This window comes from Procambarus clarkii, unplaced genomic scaffold (assembly GCF_040958095.1).
Source record: "Procambarus clarkii isolate CNS0578487 unplaced genomic scaffold, FALCON_Pclarkii_2.0 HiC_scaffold_107, whole genome shotgun sequence".
Lineage (NCBI taxonomy): Eukaryota > Metazoa > Arthropoda > Malacostraca > Decapoda > Cambaridae > Procambarus > Procambarus clarkii.
Genome location: NW_027189140.1, coordinates 3386767 through 3414007, shown reverse-complemented (window position 1 = coordinate 3414007; position 27241 = coordinate 3386767). Strand labels below are relative to the sequence as shown.

The window sequence follows — 27241 nt, the reverse complement described above, 5'->3', positions numbered from 1 at the left end:
TATATATATAACAAACTAAGATATATATATATATATATATATATATATATATATATATATATATATATATATATATATATATATATATATATATATATATATATATATATATATATATAATTTTACTTTTGTCCAACAGAGTAGCCACATGTGTGGAGTGTCGACAGTGAAAGCTGCCAAAAATAAACCTGCTTCATTTAGAAGTTTGGATGAAACCGGCATAAGCATGCTTCCAGTTGACATGGAATTATTCTTGCTGCATTAAATATGTATCAGGGAGAGCTCTACAGTTATGCCCACTATTTGCAAATGAACTGTTTACAAAATGTGTCCTTCATATGCCAGGATATCATCTGTAAATACTGGCCATGGGCCTTAAAGGTTTCATCAAGAGAACAGAAGTTCTCAGTTGGGCAAGGAAAGCCTTTTTTAGGAGTCCTACATGCCAAAGGACATTCTTGGTATTGTCAGGTAAATAATCTAATACTGTAATAATATTTTGACTTTGTTTTACTGTAAGTTGGAAAATATAATTTCTTTTAAACTCTTATATGTAAAGATTTATCTATGTTAAATGCAAATTGTTAATACAGTAGGTAGTTTTTAACAAACGTTATGCTATTATGTCAAAGGTTTTGTATGGAGGGCGGTGGCAAGAAGGAAGTGGCCTGACATCTGGGGAGGAGGCAGAGCAAGTATTTTCCTACCTTTCAAGATATAACAACAACACTAAGAATATGCTTAAAGCTGGTGGTATGTGTTAATTTTTGTTTAATCTAGTTCTAAATTTTGTACCTTTAATCAAATCAGTACAATGGTAATATATATATATATCCAAATAATGTTATAAAATAATATAAGAATATAGGAAATTGCAGAAAGGCATTTTGGCTCATATAAAGTAGCATTATACTCATATGCAACCAACATATACATGTACATGTAAATAACAATTAATTCATTCCACTTAAGACAGCATCAATATCATCATCCTTTTACTTTCCAATCAGTATTTTGAGACACACAGTTTTAAGATGTCAATGAATAACTAAATTTATTTTCACAGAGCATACAGAAGAACTGACAGAGGCGGCACTCTTTTGGAATCACAGAAAAATTAATGGAATGCCTCGGGCAATAGTTGCCAGATTCAAAAAGGTATTAACATATGAATTGTTCTATACAATGAAAATATAGAATTATATATAAATATACAATCACAGGTATGAATTCCTGCTAGGCTAAATTGCTAACTCTCTCTCTCCACACTCTTGTATCAACTCCTAGTATCTTCAACTGGTAAGCACCACACTAAATACACAGTAGGTAATTACAGTTCAGTAATTCTTAACTAAATAATAAGAGTATCTCCAGCAAAATAACTTTATTTACGAGACTAATGACACTTTTATCATGTAAGATGAAACTCTGTATTGTATCAAGGTTTTTATATCATTATATTATTACACTTGCCCTCTTTCTTTCTCTGTCTTGTTCTCGTCCTTCTTACCATCATTCTTCTCTACCATCTTTCCAGTTTTCTTCAACACCTTCTTGTTAACCTGCTTACCTACCTTCCATATTCTTTCTATTTTCACTTCTCCACCTTTATCACCATCTTCTTCTTCACCTACTTCTCTATGTTCTTTCTCCACATTTTTCTCATCCTTCTTTCCATCACTCTTTTTTCCAGCTCTCTTCCACGCCTTCTTTCCCGGTTTCTTTTCCGCACTTTTCCGCACTGCTTCCCTTTTTTCCTGCTCTTGTTTCTAAAAGTAAAATGAAATATAAATTAACATTAAAAAATACACTGTAGTTGTAGCATTAGAAACATAAAATTTCATCAAAGTAAATTGTAATACATATACCTTGACCAGGCCTCCTTTTTGTTATACATCCCCAGGAAGCAGGCCATAGTATCTGTCTAACTCCTAGGTACCTATTTACTGCTCGGTTAACATAGGCATCAGGGTGAAAGAAACTCTGCCCATTTGTTTTTGCCTCCACCAGGAATCAATCCCCGGACCCTAGGACTATGAATCCGAACGCTGTCCACTCAGCCGTCAGGCCCCAAACCTGCTGTGACCACCTGTTATTGTCTGGATTCACCATACCAGCTTAGTAGTTCGCTATGGTGTACACAAATATAGATACGTACATATAATGTGTATGTATATAGTGAAATACAATAACAGCAAAAGGAGTACAGTGGGGCCTCGACTTCCGATGGTAATCTGTTCCCAGAGACGGATCGTAAGTTGAAATATCGTAAGTCGAAGCGATTTTTCCCATAAGAAATAAAGGGAATTGAATTAATCCATTCCCCACCCTCCAAAATATTAACTTACAAATACATTTTATACGGAATACAATGTTTTTTCTAACTACAATACAGTACATGTTTATCTTACCTTTATGGAGGACTCATGATGCGTATGGAAGATGGTGAGGAGGGGGAAGGAGGAGAGGTGTTACTGTTTGGAAGGGGAGTCCCCCTCCATTATAACATCAGGCAGTGAGGACTTCTCTAGGGTACACTCTCTCTTATGTTTTGCCTGCATACCACTAGGAACTGGTTGTGATTCACTGCTTGTTTGTCTCACTAAAAGCCTTTCCAGAGATTTTTGTTTTTCCATGTTTAAATTTTTGTCTGTAGTGAAGCATCGCAGTGTCATTAAAAAAGTTAAGGCAACAGCCTACTGCACCGTGATTTGGTTGAGTCGTTTCAGCAAAAGTTTGCAATTCTTCCCATGCTGCACACATTTTCTTAATTAATGAGGAAGGGACATTCTGTACTGTCTCCTCCTCCCCTGAGGAAATTTCCTCAGCTGTCTCTTGTTGCTGCTCCTTGTGAAGTTCTTCAGTGGTCAGTTCTTCGCTGTGTTCCTCCACCAGCTCGCAACACACAACACTCGGAACACTATGAATGCCACTTCTTTTTCTAAATTTCTCAAACCATCCCCTGCTTGCCTTAAACTCTTTCGCATTTGCATCACTCGTTCCAGGGATTTTCTTTAAAGGTCTTCGTGTAATTTCCTTGCTTTTTCACAAATGATGGCCTCTGAAACTCTATCACCCGCTAACTCCTTGCTGTGTATCCAAATTAATAATAACTGTTCAACATTCTCAAGTGTTTGTGTTCTATGTTTCATGATTATTGATACGCCTTTTGCCAATTTAGCACTCGTAATGTCCTTTTTCTTAGCCAGTATGGTGGATATCGTTGACTGAGATTTGTTGTACTGCCTAGCCAGTTCAACAACCCGCACACCATCTTCATAATCACGAATGATCTCTTGTTTTTGCTCTATGGTCATCCTTACATGGGTTTTCATATATTGAACCTTACCACTGACTTTCTTGGGACCCATGGTGTGATATATAATAATTACTTTTTTGTTCAAAAAGCAAAAAATCACCACAAAAACGGAATTTCTTATAGGCGTGATCGTCACTAAGCAAGCAGCTGTAGTAAACTGGGGCTGGTCGGCTCGCGTGACCGGGAATCACGCGCTCAGTCGACCCGAACGTGTAACAACATATATTGTTTGTCGACGACACCATCATATGTCGAGTCGCATTTTTCGATCAAATTTACATCGTAACTCGAAATTATCGTAAGTCGAGGCAATCGTAAGTCGAGGTGCCACTGTATGTTGGGAGGAGCCATTTTGGTGAGGAAGGTAGGGTTGTCTGCTTGGTGGTGTGTGATATGTCAAAAATAAAAAAAAATTAAAATAAAATGTTTATTCAGGTAAAAGTACATACATAGAAGATGAGCTACAAACATTATGTTGGATTTATAGATAGAGCTAGTACATACAATGCCTAAAGTCACTAATATGCACAGCATTTCGGGCAAGGTGTGCAGGGAAAAATAACGCAGATAACGGCCTAGAGTCGCAACTGGGCATAAAACACGATGCACTCCCAACCGAACCAACCAAGCATCAACAACCCAAGGGCCCCACTGGAAAGCAGCAGACTCATTCTTCGCCAGAAAAGAAGGAGAAGGCTGCAAACGAACGAAATGACCACCAGGACCGAAAAAGCAGAAACCCCATCGCTGGAGGAGAGCATGAAGCTTCCCGACCCGACGCCCAGAGGCTAATGCCAACAAAAAAAAGAGTCTTAGAAAAACAGTCCTGAACCAAAGGGGCCACCACAAACTGAGGAGAAGAGAGAAAAGAAAGCACCCGGTCCAATGAGCAGGCCAGAGGTGAAAGAACGCCCGAGAAAGCTTGCAGAATGGAGTAGAAGTGACATCCATCCCGAATGCAAGCTGCAGCGGTCCACCAGCGCCGCACGATATGAGGCGACAGTATTTGGCATAAAATCACGATCCTGAAACAACCAAGAGAGAAAGGACAAAACAACCCGATCAGAAATCGATGACAACCTACAGAGACAAAAATTGCTGAAAGGACCGCCAGGAAATTTCATACTGTCGTCTAGACGAAACTCACAAGTGGGACACCATCAACGAAGCCACCTGATCACCATAAAAGTGCTGATACATCCGCGTCGTCTAAAAGACCAGATGCGAAGAGTGGAGGAGAAGATTGAACCAGCCATGTACCGGACCGGACCAATCTGCTGAAAGAGGCGGAGCCGCGGGAAGACCCTCGGGTTCGGACATCGAGCAAGAAGCTCCTGAAACCAGGGCTGGGCCGGCCACCAAGGAGCCAACAGGGCTACTCTCCCCTGATAAGTCTCCAACCGAGCCAGGATACGGAGCAACAACTGGACCGGTGGGAAGATGTACAGGTAATTTCACCTTGACCAGTCCAGCCGAAAAGCATCGATCCCGACGGCTTCGCAGTCTGGGAAGGGCGCCTCATAAACTGGAAGACGCCTCGACCACGCCGATGCAAAGAGGTCCACCTCTGGGTGCCCGTACGTCTGGCAGAGCCAACTGAACAAGTCGGCGTCAACCGTCCATTCCGTGGAAGGGGAATGAACAGAGACAGGCCATCCGCCAGGACATTAGACACCCCCTGAACATGAATCGCAAGGAGAGCCAAACCCCGAGAACTCAGCAGATGAGTCACCAGAAGCGACCAGCCCTAAAGAACCAAGGACCGCATCGAACCCCCGCGGTTCAAGCAATGATCCACCGGGAAGCAGTCCGAATAGAGTTGGATCGTTGCTCCTCGAGCGACACAAATCCTTTGAAGCAAATGCCACACCTCTGCAAACTCTCGCGCCATGCTGTGAGCTCGACGGAAGGACGGACCCCACTGACCCAGTCTGGCCTGGTGAGCACTTGGCACAAAACCCCACCCGAGAGACGAGGCATCCATGAACATATCAAGCGACAGCTCGGGGAGGCGCCACAGCACAGAACCCCGAAAAATCCCACAGAGGAAGCCAGCGACGCAGCAGCCGATGCAAGGCTTCTGGGATCCGAACCCATCAATCGCAAGAGCGGCGGAAGGGACTACCCCGAAGAAACCAGAACATCTGCTGAAGCCAGATCCGACCCGATAGGTAGACCAGCACGGCGAAGTTCAGGTTCCCGCACAGCTGCTCGAACAACCAACGTGTGACCCGGGTGCACTGGAAAAACAGCCGGAGGCGGGACCGCAGCTGTAACAGCATCACAAGAGGAAGAGACAATGAAGCGGTCCGAGAATCCCACACAAGACCCAGCCGCGTCCGAACCTGAGAGGGAACCAAATGGGACTTCCTCCAGTTCACCAAGAACCTGAATCCGGCGAGCTGGGAAAGAACCAAATCCCTGGCGAGCAGACACGCGGACTGGCTGGGAACCCACAACAGCCAGTCGTCGAGGTAAGTCAGAACCCGAACCCCTAAGAGATGCAAACAGGTCACCACGACCCGGGTAAAGCGTGTGAACACTCGAGGTGCCAGATTCAAGCCGAATGGAAGGCAACGAAGGCAGAAAGCTTGTTGCCCCACGACAAAAACCGAGCCAGTCCCTGAACCCCGGAAGAATCAGGAAGTGCCAATACGCGTCCCGGAGGGCCAGAGATACCATCCAGGCACCTGGTGCCAAAAGCAGCCGGACCTGAGACAGAGTGGTCATCCGAAAGGAGGGACAAAAGACCCAGGGATTCAGATTAGACTAGTCCAGTATGAATCACAGATTTGCACAGTCCTTGTTTCGGAACTGAAAACAGGCGGGAAACCCACCTGAGGGACGTAGTTGTTTCGACCACACCCAAGCAAACCCACTCCCGGAGGACCTGACAGAGCACAGGAGAAGAGGCGTGTCCTGCCAACCCCGATCCCCCCGAAGGAGGAGAAGTGACCCAATGCCACCGCAGGCCAGAGGAACGACCCGAATTGCCCACGAATCGTGGGACCAAGCGAGAGCAAACAGCGCGAGACTCCCCCTATCGTCCTGTCAATGGGGCAACCCGTGAAAGGGCGAACGACCCCTAAAAGAGCCCAACCAACGCTGAGAGCGATCACTGCGCCGACCAGACAACGACGGCGCCAGAGGAGGTGCCGGCCCCGAATTTGGCATGACTGGCTTACAATGACCGAAGGAACCCCAAGACCTGGCACGACCCTTCTGGGCAGGACCTCCATGGCCTCCCCGGAGAACCTACAAGTCCGACAAGGCCGTCAACTAGACGAAGCCACCTGCAGAAAATGCACCACCACAGACTCTGCAAACAGCAAATGACAAAAAGGGGAAGAAAAACTAAGAGCCAGGGCCCAAGATGGCTCCAAAAATTTGATGAACACCGAATGTCAGCACGCGAGGCGAGAAGCGAAGAACAGACACCGCCTCCCTCAGAAACAGTGCATACAACTCCCCCAAAGCAGCTGGCACCCAAGCTGCCGAAGCAAACACACCGGACCCCCGCTCCTCCATATCCAGCACGAGCCAGTACAAAGACAGCTCCAGCAGGAAAAAGAAGCGCAAAACCAAAGCCAACTGCCCATGGGCGCACAAATCCTCGGCCACCAGGGATGTCGAAAGGGAGGGAACCTGCACATGAAGTCACACTTGGCTGACATCATAAGGAAGGACAGGGGCGAACAAGCATGCCTTGAGGTGCTCCAACTCACTCCCCAGGAAAACCTGAACGACCGTAGGTAACTCTCGCCATTCAAGTGTGCAGTCCGACAGGACAAATACCAAGCCCCTTACGAAGAAAAGGTAGTCTGCCAGCCAGGAAGACTCCTGCACCCTGTAACGCACCCTATAAGGAGGAGCCAAACTCAAAAAGAAGGCTTAATTATCGAGGCGTAATCCAGGTCTTGCAGGAGGTAAGCCGCAAGGGGTCTCCCACACCACCTCAGTGGGACGCGGGAAGCAAAAAACCTCCAGCAGGAGGGAACCGAACAACCCAAGGGAACTCGGAACCAAACCCGGGGAGGAGTCGAACTCATAACAAAATCGTACAGGGAGGAGGATAGGAAAACCCCTCCTCCTGTAACAAGCCCCACACCAAGGGGTACCAAACACCCAAGCAGGGACCACTGGGGCACAGGCCCCCCCAAGTCAACTCCTCCCCAGCCCCGGAATCCTCCACGCCAGAACCCGGGGCCAAGCCGTCCTCCAAACCCTCTACCTTAGGAGAAAAGCAGAGTCCACTGGAAAAGCAGGGATGAAGGGGGCCCGCTGGCGTGGCCCAAAAGCTACGGCAGGAGGACCAGGCTCTAATGCCTCCGCCGCCGATTATTAGCATTAGGAAACATTGCACCTGACACATTAGCATTAGGAAACATTGCACCTGACATATTAGCATTAGGAAACATTGCACCTGACTCATGAAGGGCGTCCTTGCTAGTGCTGGTCCTGTAGGCCTACTGTGAAACCGTACCAAAAACTTTTGAATTTTAGTTTGTTTCTTCGTTGTCCGGTGCTTCACTATAATATCTTTCGTACTCTTTAGGTGTCGATAATAATCTGAGATGCGGAAATCACCATCCCCCCCCCACCACCCACACCCCCCACACCATCCCCCACACCACCCACACCCCCACACCATTCGCCCCCACCACCCACACCCCCACACCATCCCCCATACCCCCCACACCATCCCCCACACCACCCACACCATCCCCCACACCATTCTCCACACCATCCCCCACACCCCCCCACCACACCCCCACACCACTAACACCATTCGCCCCCACCACCCACACCCCCCAACACCATCCCCCCCATCCCCCCACCATCCCCCATACCCCCCACACCATCCCCAACACCATCCCAAACACCACCCACACCATCCCCCACACCCCCACACCATCCCCCACACCACTAGCACCATTCGCCCCCACCACCCACACCCACACACCATCCCCCATACCCCCCACACCATCCCTCACACCACCCACACCATCCCCCACACCATTCTCCACACCATCCCCCACACGCCCCCACCACACCCCTAACACCATTCGCCCCCACCACCCACACCCCCCAACACCATCCCCCCCACTGTCCCCCACATCCCCACACCATCCCCCACACACCCCACACCACCACCCACACCATCCCCCACACTACCCACATAATCCCCCACACCACCTACACCACCACCCACCACACCATCCCCCCAACACCACCCACACCATCCCCCACACCACTCACCACACCATAACGGGGGCCTCATAGCCTGGTGGATAGCGCGCAGGACTCGTAATTCTGTGGCGCGGGTTCGATTCCCGCACGAGGCAGAAACAAATGGGCAAAGTTTCTTTCACCCTGAATGCCCCTATTACCTATCTTGAGGTTATCTTGAGATGATTTCGGGGCTTTTTAGTGTCTCCGCGGCCCGGTCCTCGACCAGGCCTCCACCCCCAGGAAGCAGCTCGTGACAGCTGACTAACACCCAGGTACCTAATTTACTGCTAGGTAACAGGGGCATAGGGTGAAAGAAACTCTGCCCATTATTTCTCACCAGCGCCTGGGATTGAACCCAGGACCACAGGATCACAAGTCCCGCATGCTGTCCGCTCGGCCGACCGGCTCCCTCGCAGGAAATTTACTCCCTAGCAGTAAATAGGTACCTGGGAGTTAGTCAGCTGTCATGGGCTGCTTCCTGGTGTGTGTGTGTGTTTGGTGTGGTGTGGAAAAAAAAGTAGTTAGCAAACAGTTGATTGACAGTTGAGAGGCAGGCCGAAAGAGCAAAGCTCAACCCCCGCAAAGCACAACACAACTAGTTGAACCACCCACCACACGACCCACCACACCCCCCCCCACCCACCACACGACCCCCCCCCCCCATCCACCCCCCAATGACTCGAGGAGCGACACACTGGTTGATTGAAGTTCAACCCGAGTAAATGCAAAGTAATGAAACTAGGCAGTGGAAACAGGAGGCCAGACACAGGATACAGAATAGGAGATGAAGTACTTAATAAAATGGACAGAGAGAAAGATCTAGGAGTTGATATCACACCAAACCTGTCTCCTGTAGCCCACATAAAAAGAATAACGTCTGCGGCATATGCGAGGCTGGCTAACATCAGAACAACGTTCAGGAACCTGTGTAAGGAATCATTCAGAATCTTGTACACCACATATGTATGACCAATCCTGAAGTATGCGGCCCCAGCATGGAGCCCGTACCTTGTCAAGCACAAGACGAAGCTGGAAAAAGTCCCAAGGTATGCCACTAGACTAGTCCCAGAACTAAGAGGCATGAGTTACGAGGAAAGGCTGCAGGAAATGCACCTTACGACACTGGAAGACAAAAGAGTAAGGGGAGACATGATCACAACCTACAAAATCCTCAGGGGAATTCACCGGGTAAACAAGGATAAACTATTCAACACTGGTGGGATTCGAACAAGGGGACACAGGTGGAAACTGAGTACCCACATGAGCCACAGGGACGTTAGAAGGAACTTTTTCAGTGTCAGAGTAGTTAACGGATGGAATGCATTGGGCAGTGATGTGGTGGAGGGTGACTCCATACACAGTTTCAAATGTATATATGATAGAGCCCAGTAGGCTCAGGAATCTGTACACCAGTTGATTGACAGTTGAGAGGCGGGACCAAAGAGCCAAAGCTCAACCCCCACAAGCACAAATAGGTGAGTACTGGTACCCGGCCACACACACCACCACAATGCACTCTAAAAAGACTTACAAATTGTTTTCAAATAATATTGTTTGTTGTTATAATTAATAAAATATTGTCTGTCTTTAAGTTTTATTCATTTTATACAGTACAGTACTGTATTAATACCTAATGTATTACAGGACAGTACATAGGCTGTTAGCGGGTGGAATCCAGGAAACCCCACAGTACATAGGCTGTTAGAGGGTGGAATCCAGGAAACCCCCCCTCCAACCCCACCCCGCCAATCCCTCAAGGAGCGATGTTATCTACACCTCAATTGTATTAAAAATTCTGTGAAAAGTAAATGTGTTCAAACTGTTTAAAATATGTACCGTATATATCACAATTTTCACCATTATTATTGCACCAATATGACATTTTTCTAATAAAAAAACTTTTCAGTGTAGATAATGTGATAATTATCATTAAATTGACCCGTGGCATCTGATGAGGAGAGGAGAGTGAGGTAGTGGCTGGTCTCTGGTGGTCAGAAGCAGGAAGGTGGGGGGGGGGGGAGGCCGGAGGGGGAGCATGGAGGCGCCAATCACGTGTTGCCTCTACAGCCTCTACTGACACCACAATTACTCCAGCTTCCCTTGACAACTTCTACCATTGACAACCAGCCTCTACTGACACTATTATTACTCCAGCTTCCCTTGACAACTTCTACCACTGACAACCAGCCTCTACTGACACCACTATTACTCCAGCTTCCCTTGACAACTTCTACCATTGACAACCAGCCTCTACTGACACTATTATTACTCCAGCTTCCCTTGACAACTTCTACCACTGACAACCAGCCCCTACTGACACCACTTGCCTCCTGACAACAACTCTCTCACCAATGCCCCCCTGACACCATTTCATCACCATTTCAGCTGGTTGTCAGCTGCCTGGCTGACAACCTGCCTCCCATGAGAATACGTAACTTACACCACCTGCCCCCTAACAAAAAACCCTAACCACTGACACCACTTGCCTCCTCACAACAACTCTCTCAGTAATGCCCCCCTGACACCATTTTATCACCATTTTTATCACCATTTCTCCCTAGAAACAATGGGTAAGGATAATAAAACACTATATAACTGTTTACACTCTGGCAAATCATAGTTGATGACAGCCAGCTCCGACGCTCGGCCTCGGTGACCGCTTGGACGAACATTCCTCGCTTAATCGAACATTTGTATGTTCCACTGAACATTTGGTACCGAATTCAATTTGTTCGGCTCTTCTGGGAATTCGATAGAGCGGGGTTCGTTAGATTGAGGAAGCACTGTACTATAATCCAGCGGGGCAGCTGCGGGGCATCCGGAAAGGCAACCAACCTCACACATTGCTGTGACTTAAACCTCGCATGCAATGCTAAAGCTGCCTGCACCCGAATATCAGTCTCAGTGGATTGGGTGAGTTGGAGTACAAGCAAAGAACACCACTCGCAGGACTCCAGGTCATAGGTGTCACCGACCCTAACAGGCAGCAAGGCAGAGGTAGACGGTGTCACCCTGAGACAAGGGGACAGAGCAACCTTCAAACTCGCACAAGGCGAGATGGAATTCAGAGGTCTCCTACACTGGACCACTGAGCCCAAATGGGGATTTCCAGGCCCCTTAGGCTGACTGCTAAGGGAAGCCCAGGCGAGGTACTGCTAACCGGTTATCCCAGAGCTACCAAGCAAACAAACTACTAGTATAAACTGAACCTCTGCGACGTGTGCAAGCACGGGGACCTAGTGGAGGGCCACCAAAAACCTACAAGTGGTCCTATACTGCCACACCAGGCAGACCCCCACCAGGCAAATCAAAACAAAAACAAAATAAAAACCCGCAAAAGCACAACGTCTCCAGGTGAACAGAACCGGTCTCTATGCGTATATCAGACAGCTGCACAGTACCTCGTGTCCCAGCCAGCGATGAAATTACCTCCAGTCCAAGGGAAAACAGGAGTAAGAACCACCCCAACTGAACCCCCAAGGGCTGGCAATCACCGTGCAGCCACAGAACCACACGGAGGTAGCCTCTCCTGCACAGCTCCTGGAAGATAACCCTAAGCCACAAAGGCAGTACTTACAGGGCACCTGGGAAAGGTAGCCCTAGGTGCATGCAGCCCCAGTACTCTTGTGTTATTCCTGGCTCACACACCACCAATACAGAGCAACAACACCTCAAAGCAGCACTGCACAAAGAGTAGAGCCAGAGTAATCGACCGTTCACAACAACAACAGCTTTTGAACTGGGGTGAGTTGCCGGCGAGGAGGACTGGGACGTCCCCATCCCCCCTCCCAGGGTGGGTGGGTTGCACAGACAGATGTGCGGCATTTGTGGTGACATCATACTGGTTTCCTTGGTTTTGATTGGGAAGTTCTGTTGCAAGTTTGGCTTTTCGGTTTGCAATTTATTTAATCAGCAGTAGTTTGTTTTGGAATTCCTACCTTTCTGGGTGCCTGTCCTGGTAGATGGCAGACAAAGACTGCTTCCAATTGCACGGGGGTGTCTTTAGGCCATTGCTCCTCGTGCCTTTCTTGAGGTTCTGGCTCTGGTCCCCGGTAGGCCTAGAACTCCTTCGACTGACTGTTGCCACGGTCTAACATATACACATCAGCCCGGTATAGCTCTGGGGAGCCGAAGGGGCTCTCCACAGAAAAAACACTTAGACAAAGGCTTAATACTAATTGAGATTAAAGTATAAATCGTGTAGAAAAAGGGAAAAATGGGGGGGGAGGGGAACATGGCAGAAATCAGCAATTATACAACATGGATAACAAATAGTATTGTTTGAAAATAGCATAACATGGCTTGACATTTAGGGGGTAAGGTGGGTTACATGGAGTTTAATATCTAATATCCAACATATTCAAAGATTTAAGTCATGCAGTATATGGTGGCCATTATGTTGTTTGGACACCATGCCAGCTTAGTTGTACAGTTATGGTGAATAAAACATGTAGATTCTTATATATAACATGTGTATATTGTGTAATAACACCACAAACAGTATGGTTGGTGGAAGGAGGAATGTTGGCGAGTAATAGAGGGAGGGAGCGTCTTCTGACTTTGTGGTGACCTCAATTATTGTCTTGACTCACTATACCAGTTAAGTGGATTGCTATGATGATACCTGCTTGATGGGGTTCTGGGAGTTCTTCTACTCCCCCATCCCAGCCTGATGCCAGGCTCGACTTGTGAGAGTTTGGTCCACCAGGCTGCTACTTGGAGCGGCCCGCAGGCCCACATATCCACCACAGCCCAGTTGGTCCGGCACTTCTTGAAGAAAACTATCTAGTTTTCTCTTGAAGATGTCCATGGTTGTTCCTGTAGGGACAGCACAAGTGATTTGAATAGTATAATCATTGTGATGGAATCCCTGGAATTGAAAGTTCTCATAATCCATCCTATCATTCTCAGACAATGTAAGGAATCTTATCATAAATAACAATCTCAACAAAAATCACATCATTCTGGGAGGTGATTTCAATATTGACCTGGGTCTTCAAAACAACCCTCAAGTTGACTATTTCCAAAACAGCATGCACTCCTTTATGTTAATACCCACAATCACCAAGCCCACCCGAGTCACTCAAACATCTGCCACTACCCTGGATCCCTTATGGACTAATATAACAGCTTCCCTTACATCTGGGGTAATCTATGACAGAACAACTGACCACTATCCTACCTTCCTCATAGCAAACATGGACACAACACCACCAGAAAGCAAGAAACTCTCATTCAGGCTACACAGTGAATCAGCTTTAGGCAATCTCTCTAATGCACTTCACAATATTAACTGGGAATCTGAATTTAATAATACACAGGATATAAACTCATTAACTAACCTCTTTCTCTCCAAAACTCTAAGCCTCTACAACACTCACTGTCCCCTCCTTACCAAACAAGTAACTGATAAAAGAAAAAATAACTCGTGCCTCACAAGTGGCATAATTAAATATATCAACAAAAAACATGAATGTGAAAAGAAATTTAGGATTGGCCTAGTTACAAAGGAAGTAGTTAAAAGGTACTCATCAGTGCTTACCAGTATCATAAGAAAAGCTAAACTTTTATATTATGAGACTAGATTCAAAGAAGCAAAAGGCCATGAAAAGCACATGGAATACCATCTCTAATATCCTAGGAAATAAACAACACTCCCACAACCAGATAACACTCTCTAAGGATGGCCTTACACCGTCATCTGATTTAGAAATAGCAAATGAATTTAATAGCTTCTTTTCATCGGTTGGTGCTAACCTTACCAGAAAAATTCCACAGACTCAGACACATATCAACACATATCTCTCAGGCAGCTATCCAAACTCTCTTCTCCTTTCACCAGTCAGCCCGACCGATGTTGTGTCCATCATACACTCACTAAAAACCAAAGCTGGGAACATCATTGAAATCTCATCCATTATATACAAGAGCGCCTCCCACGCCCTTGCCCCACCTATAGCTCTGCTGTTCAACAAATCCCTTGAGTCTCATAGCTTCCCTGATATCCTTAAAAAACCAGCGTTGAATGTAATGAAACGCCATTTTCTGGGTGAGACCCGGAGGCTCCCCGGAGCTTTACCGGCTGATATGCTAATGTCAGACTTTGGCATCAGTCATGTGTATGGAGTTCTAGGGCCTACCGGGGACCACGAGCCAGAACCTGGCCCCCTCAGAGAGGCAAGGGGAGCAATGGCCTATAGAAACCCCCGTGTGGTTGGAAGCATTCTATGTCTGCCATCGACCGGGTCAAGCATCCAGAAAGGTAAGCATTCCAAAACAAACCCCTATTCTGGTGAAAATTGCTACCTAAGCCGAACTAGTGGATAGAACTCTTCAACAGAAAACAAGGAAACTAGTATGACGTCATACGTCACCGCGCCGCTGTCTGCGCAGCTCCCCCCTCCCCGGGAGGGGGAAGGGGGAGCCCCAGACCTCCCACGCCGGCTATCCACCCATCAGTTCTGAGGCTGGATGTCAAAACACACGAAAAACGCCGACCGGAGGGAGGGAGGGTTGCCGGGGAGCCTCCGGGTCTCACCCAGAAAATGGCGTTTCATTACATTCAACGCTGGTTTTCTGGGGGGAGCCCCGTCGGCTCCCCGGAGCTAACTACCCACAGAGGAAGGTCAAAGGGACAAAACTGGGAGGCGGACACCACGCACCCCCCAAGGAGGCGAGGCAACCGGCAGCAAACGCCAACCCAAGGCGCCACAGCCCCGAAAATCCCGGGAACAACACGAGAACCACGAGCAGCAAGGCCCCTGCACGAACACCAAAAATCCAAGCCCGAAAGACTGCAAGGCCACGTCGCCCAGACGGCAGCGAGAGCAGCGAAGCCACGAACGCCACAGGCATGAGGGAAGAACACAGGCAGCTTAGCCGCAAGAACACGGCTGACCACCCGGGACACCATCACCCGCGAACCGGGAAGAACAGAACCGGATCAACGCAAAACGCGCTCCGGACCCAAACGCCATGGCACGCAAACAACAGCGGAGGGCCGCCACTGAACACAAAAACGACACACCCCCGGCCCGACCAACGAAGCACCAACAAACTCTGGACCCCTCTAGAATGCAGCAGCCCCACCCCGCGCCAGAAAAGATGGAGACTGCTGCCATCAAACAACCAAAACGCTAAAACCGAAGGAGCAAGAAAACTCAGCGAACCGACCCCCAGAGGCAAAGGCCCAAAGGAAAGAGCCGACGAAAAAACACACCGGAACCGAAGGGGCACTACCAACCGAGGAGAAGATAGAGCACGCTGACCAGAGACCAGGATGGTGCAAGCGGCGCACGAACAGGCCGGAGGTGAAACGACGCACAAGACAGCTGACTAACGGTGCAGAAGCAACACCAAGACCGAAAGCAAGCTGAAGCGGCTCCGCCTGCGCCGCACGAAAAGAGGCGACAGTATGTGGCAAGACGACGGCCCCCAACCCCCACTAGAAAACCAAGCCGAGAGTAAACCAAGCCAACAAGAGTAACCACCTAAGAAGGGACAGGAAAAGGAAGGACCGCCAAAATACCCATACTGCCGCCAAGAGAAGCACGCAGGTGGGACACCTACCACGAAGCCACCCGACTACCAACCGGAGGCGAGACCACAAGGCAGAACATAAGCAGCCCCGACAAGGCCCCCCCGAGCCCAGGAAAAAAGGCGGAGCCGCGAGAAGATCTCGGGCGCGACCACCGAAACCCAGGCGGCACAAGGAGACGGAACGTCTGCCGAACAGAAAAAACTCCCCAAAGCATGCAAGCCCGCCAGGAGTTCAGAAACGACGGGTCCGACACGAGACATCGCAAGAACCCCCCCCCCCCCAAAAAAAAAAAAAAAAAAAAAAAAAAAAAAAAAAAAAAAAAAAAAAACGGCAGGGCAAGCTAGGAAAACCAAAGAAGGCGGAAGGGTCGCCGCCAGAACAGGACCCGAACCAAGGGGCACGAACAACTGCAAGAGACCGAGACAAAGAAGCACAACACAGGACACAGGCCGACCAACGCCTAAGAACACACGCAGAACATCCCTGCTGCAGAGGAGGCAGGAAGAAAGAGCAGAAGCACAAAAAAAAAACCAGGAGAACAACCAGGGGTGGACAATCAGGCAGGGACAAAAACTGCACGCAATCCCCAGGCACAAAACGGCAGCAAAGTGCCACTCCACAACCGGACACAGGAACAAGGACACGCCACCGTGAAACACGGTACCAATGCACACGTGCAGCAGCAGCAGCAACAGGCACCACTGCAACATGTAAATAGCAACTCCCCTCTGCAAATGCAGAGAACGGAGCAGGCAGACCCCAGACAGGGCCAACGGAGACACGACAAAAACCTTGCAGGCCCAGAAACCTGCACCAGGCGACCGACGGCGGAGAAACCCCGCTCGATACCTGCTGGATGAGGTACTGGGAGCTCTTTTACACCTGAAGCCCAGCTCAAGGTCAGGCCAGACCGGCCAGAGGATGGCCCACCAGGCAGCTGCTAGGAGCAGTCCACCGGCCCACATACCCCCACAACCAGGACGGGCCGGAACTGCCATACGAAAACAGGCCAGTGCGCCCTGGAAGACCACGGACGAACCAGCAAGAAGGCTTATGCTCGCAAGTAGGTCGTGTAACAAGCACAGACCACTGATGGTAATACAGTGTTCCCCAAAAGTGCCAAGAGCACCACTGCACTCCACTGGTACTATCCCGCAAGTTCTACCAGATAGGCGGGACCCAAGAGCCAGAGCTCAAATCCTGCAAGCACAGCCAGGAGCCTCACCAGGTGAGTACAGAACCAACCCTACAACCCCCACACCTCACAACATTAAAAAAGGAGGGTCCCCTGAATGACTCCAGCATGGGTTGGACATGCACATGAGGGGGACAGGAAGGGGTGATAAAGGGACAGTCACTGGTGTGCGAACGGTCTCAGTCGTACAAAAATATACCTAAATAAAGACAGGTATATAACACCGCCGCATCCAGCGCCCGGCCAAAAGACGCCAGACTGCAGAAACTCACCTGGCGAATGGTGGCACGAACTTGACACGACTCAACCGTGCCCAGAAGAACTTGGGAGCACCGCCAGGTGAAGACGCCAGAGCCGGACCCTGCCGGACCCGCAGGAGAACAGGGAGAGGCGAAGGAGGCGGTCCACACCCATGACACAGGGAAAACCGCGGTGTCCTCCCCACAACTGGGAACCAGGACACCCCCGGCGCGAAGGGGCACATACCGCAGCCAGGGAGAAGAACAAGAGGCGAAGCACTGTAGCAAAAAAGGGCGCAAAACCCCAGCACTGAAACACCGCCCAGACCAAAACAAACTCCACGGCGCATGCGCATAACACGCTGGCCGAACCGCACACCCTCCCTGCGGGAAGGCGCCAGCCAGGACTACTGTACGAGAAAAGGAGCCAAAAGAGGAAGCAGGAACAATAAAACCGGCCAAAGAAGCAAAGAGCCCAAAAAGGAACCCAACCGGGCGACAAGTAGCCCAACCGGGCGACAAGGAGCCCAACCGGGCGACAAGGAGCCCAACCGGGCGACAAGGAGCCCAACCGGGCGACAAGGAGCCCAACAGGGCGACAAGGAGCCCAACAGGGCGACAAGGAGCCCAACAGGGCGACAAGGAGCCCAACAGGGCGACAAGTAGCCCAACAGGGCGACAAGTAGCCCAACAGGGCGACAAGTAGCCCAACAGGGCGACAAGTAGCCCAACAGGGCGACAAGTAGCCCAACAGGGCGACAAGTAGCCCAACAGGGCGACAAGTACGAGGAGCCGACAGACGTTCCAATAATGCGGGAAGTAGCGAAAAACCTTCCCGTACCCTCGAGAACACAGAAGCCAACACTAGTCCCGAAGGCACACGAAGGCGCAGGCGCACCCGAGATCAGAAATCACGCAGAACCCCATCGAACGGGGAAACATGACAAAAACACCGTCCCAAAAAGGGGGGGGAGGAAACATCCACCCACAGGACGGAACCAACCGACTCAAAGGCCAAGGAACCGAGCCCGGGGAGGGGCCGACGTCCAACAGCACGTACGGCGAGTGGGGAGGAAAGACCCCACTCCGCGTAACCACAAGCCCCGCCTAGAGGGGGATAAAAACCCCCACGGGGTCTAACGGGGCCAAGGCCCCCCCAAGTCAGCCCCTCCCCAGCCCCGGGAACCTACACGACAGGCCCCGGGGCCGAGCCGTTTCCCCAAAGCCCCGGCCGTACCAGAAAACCGGGGCAGCCGTGAAAACACCAAGGAAGGGAGCCCACTGGCAGACTCATACAACACGGCTGGAGGAACAGGCCCAAATGCCCCCGTCACTACCCCGGAAGGGGAATTCCCCGAGACTGCCCGAGTCTCAACACCACCAAAAACCCCGCCCCGAACCTACAGACGGTAAGGAACCGGATGCAGGCAGGAAGGGTGAACCAGGGGAAAGACAAGGGGGCGTGGATGGAACCGAAGCAACCAACACCCCCAAGTCCCAAAACGAACTACAACGGGGCAGCCCTGGGGCTCCCGGGGAGGAAACCACAAGAACGTTGCCACCACCAAGGCTCAAGTGCAACGCCCCTGCTGCCCGCACCCGCATTGTTAGCACAACTGGGTAACCGAGCCACAACGAGCAACCAAACTCGCAGGACTCCGGGTCGAAGGTGTCACCGACCCCACAGGCAGCAGACGGAGGCAAAACAGAGAGTCACCCAGAGACAAAAGGTGAGAGCAACCCTCAAACTCGCTGGAAGCGAGGGGGGGACTCTGGGGTCCCATCCATCGGACCCGCGCGCCCCCAGGGGTTTCCCAGGGTCCCGAGCGTTTACTTTAAGAGGACTCGCGCTCAGGTAATCCCAGGCAGGGTACTGCTAACCGGCACCCAAAGCTACCAAACAACTTTCTAAGAGCTGAACCCCCGGGACGTGTACACTCACGGGGACCTAGCAGGGGGTACCACCAGAAAATACTCAGAACACAAGGGACACAAGGGGCAAGAACGAAGGCAGACCCCCCCACCAGGTAGATAAACAAAAAGAAAAAGAAAACCCCGCAAGAGGACAGCGTACCCAAGCGGAACAGAGCCGGCCGCTATGATTGGTAAAGACAAGCTGCACAGTACCCCGCGCCCCACCAGTGCAAACACTGCCCCTTACTCTAAGGTGAACAAGGGAGACAGAACACCCGAGCACACAAAGAGCGGCCGAAAACCAAGCAGTAAACGGCCAAGCAGGGGCAGGACCCAAGGAACTTGTGGAAGGTGGCCCCAAGCCCCAAGGGCAGTACTTACAGGGCACCTAGGGAAGGGAACCCTAGGCGCATGCAGCCCGAGTACTGAAGAATCACTCCCGGCTCACGCACCACCTAGAAAACAGACACCACACTCTAGGTACAGTGCTGAAACAACCACTGGAGCCGGAGCACATAACCATTGCCTATAGCATCAGCCGAAGAACTGATGGGTGGATAGCCGGCGTGGGAGGTCTGGGGCTCCCCCTTCCCCCTCCCGGGGAGGGGGGAGCTGCGCAGACAGCGGCGCGGTGACGTATGATGTCATACTAGTTTCCTTGTTTTCTGTTGAAGAGTTCTATCCACTAGTTCGGCTTAGGTAGCAATTTTCACCAGAATAGGGGTTTGTTTTGGAATGCTTACCTTTCTGGATGCTTGACCCGGTCGATGGCAGACATAGAATGCTTCCAACCACACGGGGGTTTCTATAGGCCATTGCTCCCCTTGCCTCTCTGAGGGGGCCAGGTTCTGGCTCGTGGTCCCCGGTAGGCCCTAGAACTCCATACACATGACTGATGCCAAAGTCTGACATTAGCATATCAGCCGGTAAAGCTCCGGGGAGCCGACGGGGCTCCCCCCAGAAAAGCAAGAGTAACGCCAGTTCATAAAGGAGGTAATCCGGCATACATAAAACAATTATAGACCAATATCAAACCTACCCATACTATCAAAAATATTTGAAAAAATTATCTACAAACAGCTCTACTCCTATCACGTAAAATTCAACATTCTTAGCCCCTGTCAATTTGGCTTCCGTTCCCAAAAGAGTACCAACAATGCAATTATTAGTCTCCTTAATATAATTTACTCAGCCCTTGACAAAAATGAATTTCCGATTGGACTCTTCATTGACCTGAGAAAGGCCTTTGATACTGTTAATCACAATTACCTCTTATGTAAACTCCATCATTATGGAACCTGAAGCCATACACTGGACTATATCCAATCCTATCTTAGTGATAGACACCAATGTGTAGCCATCAATAATATAACCTCTCCCACTCTGCCAATAATCGTTGGAGTGCCACAGGGCAGCATCTTGGGACCTCTCCTATTTCTTATATACATCAATGATCTGCCTAATGTCTCTAACATCCTGAAAACTATTTTGTTTGCTGATGATACTACCCTCATCTACTCTAACCCCAACGCACATACACTAAATAATGTTGTTAATAATGAACTAAAAAAAGTCCACTTATGGATGTCAACCAACAAACTAACACTTAACGTAGAAAAGACCTACTACATCTTACTTGGAAGCAAATCTACAAATGCAATTCAGCTTCAGATAGACAATGTAAACATTAGCAATAAAAATGATGGAAAGTTTCTCGGCCTATTCCTAAACAAGAGACTCAACTTCAGTACCCACATACAACACATAACTAAGAAAGTCTCTAAAACAGTTGATATACTCTCCAAAATCAAATATTATGTACCTAACTCTGCTCTCATCTCTCTATATTATGCACTAATATATCCCTATCTTAACTATGGTATCTGTGCATGGGGTTCAACCACTGCAAACCATCTCAAGTCCATCATCACCCAGCAAAAATCTGCTATCAGAATAATAACAAATTCTGCTTTCAGACAACACTCAGCCCCCCTTGTTTAACTCCCTAAACATGCTAAACATAATCTCACTCCACAAATTCTCTTGTGTCAACTACATTTCCAAAACCCTGTTCTTAAATGCAAATCCTGCTCTGAAACTCTCCCTGGACAGATATAATAGGACCCATTATCACCACACCAGAAATAAATATCTCTTTGATATCCCCAGGGTTAAACTTAATCTGTGTAAACACTCTATGCAAATAAAGGGACCCAGTCTATGGAATTCACTCCCTATTGAATTGAAAAGCTGTCCAACTTTTGCGTCATTCAAAAACAATACTAAAAAGTACTTAATTTCATCTTCATAGTTTTTTACCTTTTGCTTTAAAATTGCACTGTATCTATTGCTACCCAATCTCCCAATCTTTATGTACCCAATCCAAACATCTTTACCATTGTGATCATTGCTGTCTTCTTATATGTGCTGTTAATCTGCTGTATGGTGTCTATTAATCTTGTTTAAATTACCAATCAAGCTGTCAATGTAATCAATCAGAGCTTTAATATACCAATGTGCTTTAATATACTTAATAATCTCTCTCATCTTATTTTTTTTTCTTGCAATGTATTTATCATTATATTAATTTTGCTAGAATTTACCTACTTAAAATTATCTGTTAGATTAAGGACCTGCCCGAAACGCTGTGCATACTAGTGGCTTTACAAGATTGTAAATACTATGCTATGTATTCTCACAAACCCAATGTACCTTCTTGTATATAAATAAATAAATAAATAAATAAATAATTTTTCTGGCTGATGTAATATTTGCTTCGTTGTGCTCCCTAAATGTTAAGTCGTCAGATATCATTATTCCTAAATCCTTGACATGCTGTTTTCCTACTAAGGGCAAATCTGATTGTGTTTTGTACCCTGTATTATGTTTAATGTCCTCATTTTTACCATACCTGAGTACCTGGAATTTATCACTGTTAAACATCATGTTATTTTCTTCTGCCCAGTCAAAAACTTTAATATCTGCTTGTAGTTTTTCAATGTCTTAAGCAGAGGTAATTTTCATGCTGATTTTTGTGTCATCTGCAAAAGATGATACAAAGCTATGACTTGTATTTTTGTTTATATATGATATGAGAATAATAAACAGGTAATTGTTTCTGGTGTGGTGCCCATGGGTTCTGTTACAACCTTCTAGGAAGCTTTTAAGGTCAGGATTGACATTACAGTTCAGAGTTTTAAATATATAGAGTACACATGAGAGGATGTGCAGTGACATAATATATATCATATTCAAAGATTTGAGTAAGGGTACCGAGTGCTGTCTGGAGCCAGAGTTCGATATTGTTCTAATAGCAGCTTTGTGTTGAGTAATTAGAGATCGTAAATGATTTTGGGTAGTAGAACCCCAACCACAAATTTAAGCGCATCTGGTATCTTCCCCAATGTCCAAGCTCTTCCTCCTCACTATACTGAGTGCCTGTGCTACTGGCACTTTGCATTTCTTTATAAATACTAAATTTCATGAATCTGGACCCAGGACTGAGTACATGGGCATGTTGTCAATTTCTCTTTCAAAATCTGCCACGCTCGTGTTGATATCAGTTATATTTTGAGCGCCACGCCACCCTTGCCCAGTACTGCTGCACTACTGCATCACATCACAATATCAACAATTCAATCAATTTTTTTACCTTATTATGCACCTCATAACCATCACGTGGGTGGATGGGGGTTCGGAAACGAACCCCCTAGTTCGTTTAGCACAAGACGCTTATACAGTGGCACCTCGATTAACGAGTTTAATCCGTTCTGGCACCGAGCTTGTTATGTGAAAAACTCGTCTTAAGAAAAGTTTTTCAATGTAGTTTTCTTCATTTTAATTTCCCCATTTAAAATGAAGAAAACTACATTGAAAAACTACAAGCAGATATTAATAAAGTTTTTGACTGGGCAGAAGAAAATAACATGATGTTTAACAGTGATAAATTCCAGGTACTCAGGTATGGTAAAAATGAGGACATTAAACATAATACAGGGTACAAAACACAATCAGATTTGCCCTTAGTAGGAAAACAGCATGTCAAGGATTTAGGAATAATGATATCTGACGACTTAACATTTAGGGAGCACAACGAAGCAAATATTACATCAGCCAGAAAAATTATTTATTTATTTATTTATTTATTTATATACAAGAAGGTACATTGGGTTTGTGAGAATACATAGCATGGTATTTACAATCTTGTAAAGCCACTAGTATGCACAGCGTTTCGGGCAGGTCCTTAATCTAACAGATAATTTTAAGTAGATAAATTCTAGCAGAATTAATAAAATGATAACAAATACATTGCAAGAAAAAAAAATGAGATGAGAGAGATTAGTAAGTATATTCAAGCACATTGGTATATTAAAGCTCTGATTGATTACATTGACAGCTTGATTGGTAATTTAAACAAAATTAATAGACACCATACAGCAGATTAACAGCACATATAAGAAGACAGCAATGATCACAATGGTAAAGATGTTTGAATTGGGTACATAAAGATTGGGAGATTGGGTAGCAATAGATACAGTGCAATTTTAAAGCAAAAGGTAAAAAACTATGAAGATGAAATTAGGGACTTTTTAGTATTGTTTTTGAATGACGCAAAAGTTGGACAGCTTTTCAATTCAATAGGGAGTGAATTCCATAGACTGGGTCCCTTTATTTGCATAGAGTGTTTACACAGATTAAGTTTAACTCTGGGGATATCAAAGAGATATTTATTTCTGGTGTGGTGATAATGGGTCCTATTACATCTGTCCAGGGAGAGTTTCAGAGCAGGATTTGCATTTAAGAACAGGGTTTTGGAAATGTAGTTGACACAAGAGAATTTGTGGAGTGAGATTATGTTTAGCATGTTTAGGGAGTTAAACAAGGGGGCTGAGTGTTGTCTGAAAGCAGAATTTGTTATTATTCTGATAGCAGATTTTTGCTGGGTGATGATGGACTTGAGGTGGTTTGCAATGGTTGAACCCCATGCACAGATACCATAGTTAAGATAGGGATATATTAGTGCATAATAAAGAGAGATGAGAGCAGAGTTAGGTACATAATATTTGATTTTGGAGAGTAACTGTTTTAGAGACTTTCTTAGTTATGTGTTTTATGTGGGTACTGAAGTTGAGTCTCTTGTTTAGGAATAGGCCGAGAAACTTTCCATCATTTTTATTGCTAATGTTTACATTGTCTATCTGAAGCTGAATTGCATTTGTAGATTTGCTTCCAAGTAAGATGTAGTAGGTCTTTTCTACGTTAAGTGTTAGTTTGTTGGTTGACATCCATAAGTGGACTTTTTTTAGTTCATTATTAACAACATTATTTAGTATATGTGCGTTGGGGTTAGAGTAGATGAGGGTAGTATCATCAGCAAACAAAATAGGTTTCAGAATGTTAGAGACATTAGGCAGATCATTGATGTATATAAGAAATAGAAGAGGTCCCAAGATGCTGCCCTGTGGCACTCCAACGATTATTGGTAGAGTGGGAGAGGTTATATTATTGATGGCTACACATTGGTGTCTATCACTAGGATAGGATTGGATATAGTCCAGTGTATGGCTTCAGATTCCATAATGATGGAGTTTACGTAAGAGGTAATTGTGATTAACAGTATCAAAGGCCTTTCTCAGGTCAATGAAGAGTCCAATCGGAAATTCATTTTTGTCAAGGGCTGAGTAAATTATATTAAGGAGACTAATAATTGCATTATTGGTACTCTTTTGGGAGAGGAAGCCAAACTGACAGGGGCTAAGAATGTCGAATTTTACGTGATAGGAGTAGAGCTGTTTGTAGGTAATTTTTTCAAATATTTTTGATAGTATGGGTAGGTTTGATATTGGTCTATAATTGTTTTATGTATGCCGGATTACCTCCTTTATGAACTGGCGTTACTCTTGCTTTTTTAAGGATATCAGGGAAGGTATGAGACTCAAGGGATTTGTTGAACAGCAGAGCTATAGGTGGCGCAAGGGCATGGGAGGCGCTCTTGTATAAAATGGATGGGATTTCACTGATGTTCCCAGCTTTGGTTTTTAGTGAGTGTTTGATGGACACAACATCGGTCGGGCTGACTGGTGAAAGGAGAAGAGAGTTTGGATAGCTGCCTGAGAGATATGTGTTGATGTGTGTCTGAGTCTGTCGAATTTTTCTGGTAAGGTTAGCACCAACCGATGAAAAGAAGCTATTAAATTCATTTGCTATTTCTAAATCAGATGACGGTGTAAGGCCATCCTTAGAGAGTGTTATCTGGTTGTGGGAGTGTTGTTTATTTCCTAGGATATTAGAGATGGTATTCCATGTGCTTTTCATGGCCTTTTGCTTCTTTGAATCTAGTCTCATAATATAAAAGTTTAGCTTTTCTTATGATACTGGTAAGCACTGATGAGTACCTTTTAACTACTTCCTTTGTAACTAGGCCAATCCTAAATTTCTTTTCACATTCATGTTTTTTGTTGATATATTTAATTATGCCACTTGTGAGGCACGAGTTATTTTTTCTTTTATCAGTTACTTGTTTGGTAAGGAGGGGACAGTGAGTGTTGTAGAGGCTTAGAGTTTTGGAGAGAAAGAGGTTAGTTAATGAGTTTATATCCTGTGTATTATTAAATTCAGATTCCCAGTTAATATTGTGAAGTGCATTAGAGAGATTGCCTAAAGCTGATTCACTGTGTAGCCTGAATGAGAGTTTCTTGCTTTCTGGTGGTGTTGTGTCCATGTTTGCTATGAGGAAGGTAGGATAGTGGTCAGTTGTTCTGTCATAGATTACCCCAGATGTAAGGGAAGCTGTTATATTAGTCCATAAGGGATCCAGGGTAGTGGCAGATGTTTGAGTGACTCGGGTGGGCTTGGTGATTGTGGGTATTAACATAAAGGAGTGCATGCTGTTTTGGAAATAGTCAACTTGAGGGTTGTTTTGAAGACCCAGGTCAATATTGAAATCACCTCCCAGAATGATGTGATTTTTGTTGAGATTGTTATTTATGATAAGATTCCTTACATTGTCTGAGAATGATAGGATGGATTATGAGAACTTTCAATTCCAGGGATTCCATCACAATGATTATACTATTCAAATCACTTGTGCTGTCCCTACAGGAACAACCATGGACATCTTCAAGAGAAAACTAGATAGTTTTCTTTAAGAAGTGCCGGACCAACTGGGCTGTGGTGGATATGTGGGCCTGCGGGCCGCTCCAAGTAGCAGCCTGGTGGACCAAACTCTCACAAGTCGAGCCTGGCATCAGGCTGGGATGGGGGAGTAGAAGAACTCCCAGAACCCCATCAAGCAGGTATCATCATAGCAATCCACTTAACTGGTATAGTGAGTCAAGACAATAATTGAGGTCACCACAAAGTCAGAAGACGCTCCCTCCCTCTATTACTCGCCAACATTCCTCCTTCCACCAACCATACTGTTTGTGGTGTTATTACACAATATACACATGTTATATATAAGAATCTACATGTTTTATTCACCATAACTGTACAACTAAGCTGGCATGGTGTCCAAACAACATAATGGCCACCATATACTGCATGACTTAAATCTTTGAATATGTTGGATATTAGATATTAAACTCCATGTAACCCACCTTACCCCCTAAATGTCAAGCCATGTTATGCTATTTTCAAACAATACTATTTGTTATCCATGTTGTATAATTGCTGATTTCTGCCATGTTCCCCTCCCCCCCCATTTTTCCCTTTTTCTACACGATTTATACTTTAATCTCAATTAGTATTAAGCCTTTGTCTAAGTGTTTTTTCTGTGGAGAGCCCCTTCGGCTCCCCAGAGC

General features: G+C 46.7%; 1 protein-coding gene across 1 annotated transcript in view; it reads right to left on the bottom strand.

Annotated features, from left to right (window-relative positions):
* Positions 1-1426: 1426 nt before the first annotated feature.
* LOC123754470 (cylicin-2-like) overlaps positions 1427-27241 on the bottom strand; it is a 223701-nt gene continuing 197886 nt past the window's right edge. Inside the window, exon 8 of the mRNA XM_069320229.1 lies at positions 1427-1769. Within this exon, the coding sequence (XP_069176330.1) occupies positions 1464-1769 (306 nt within the window). The 3' untranslated portion in view covers positions 1427-1463. The remainder of the gene's footprint in view (positions 1770-27241) is intronic.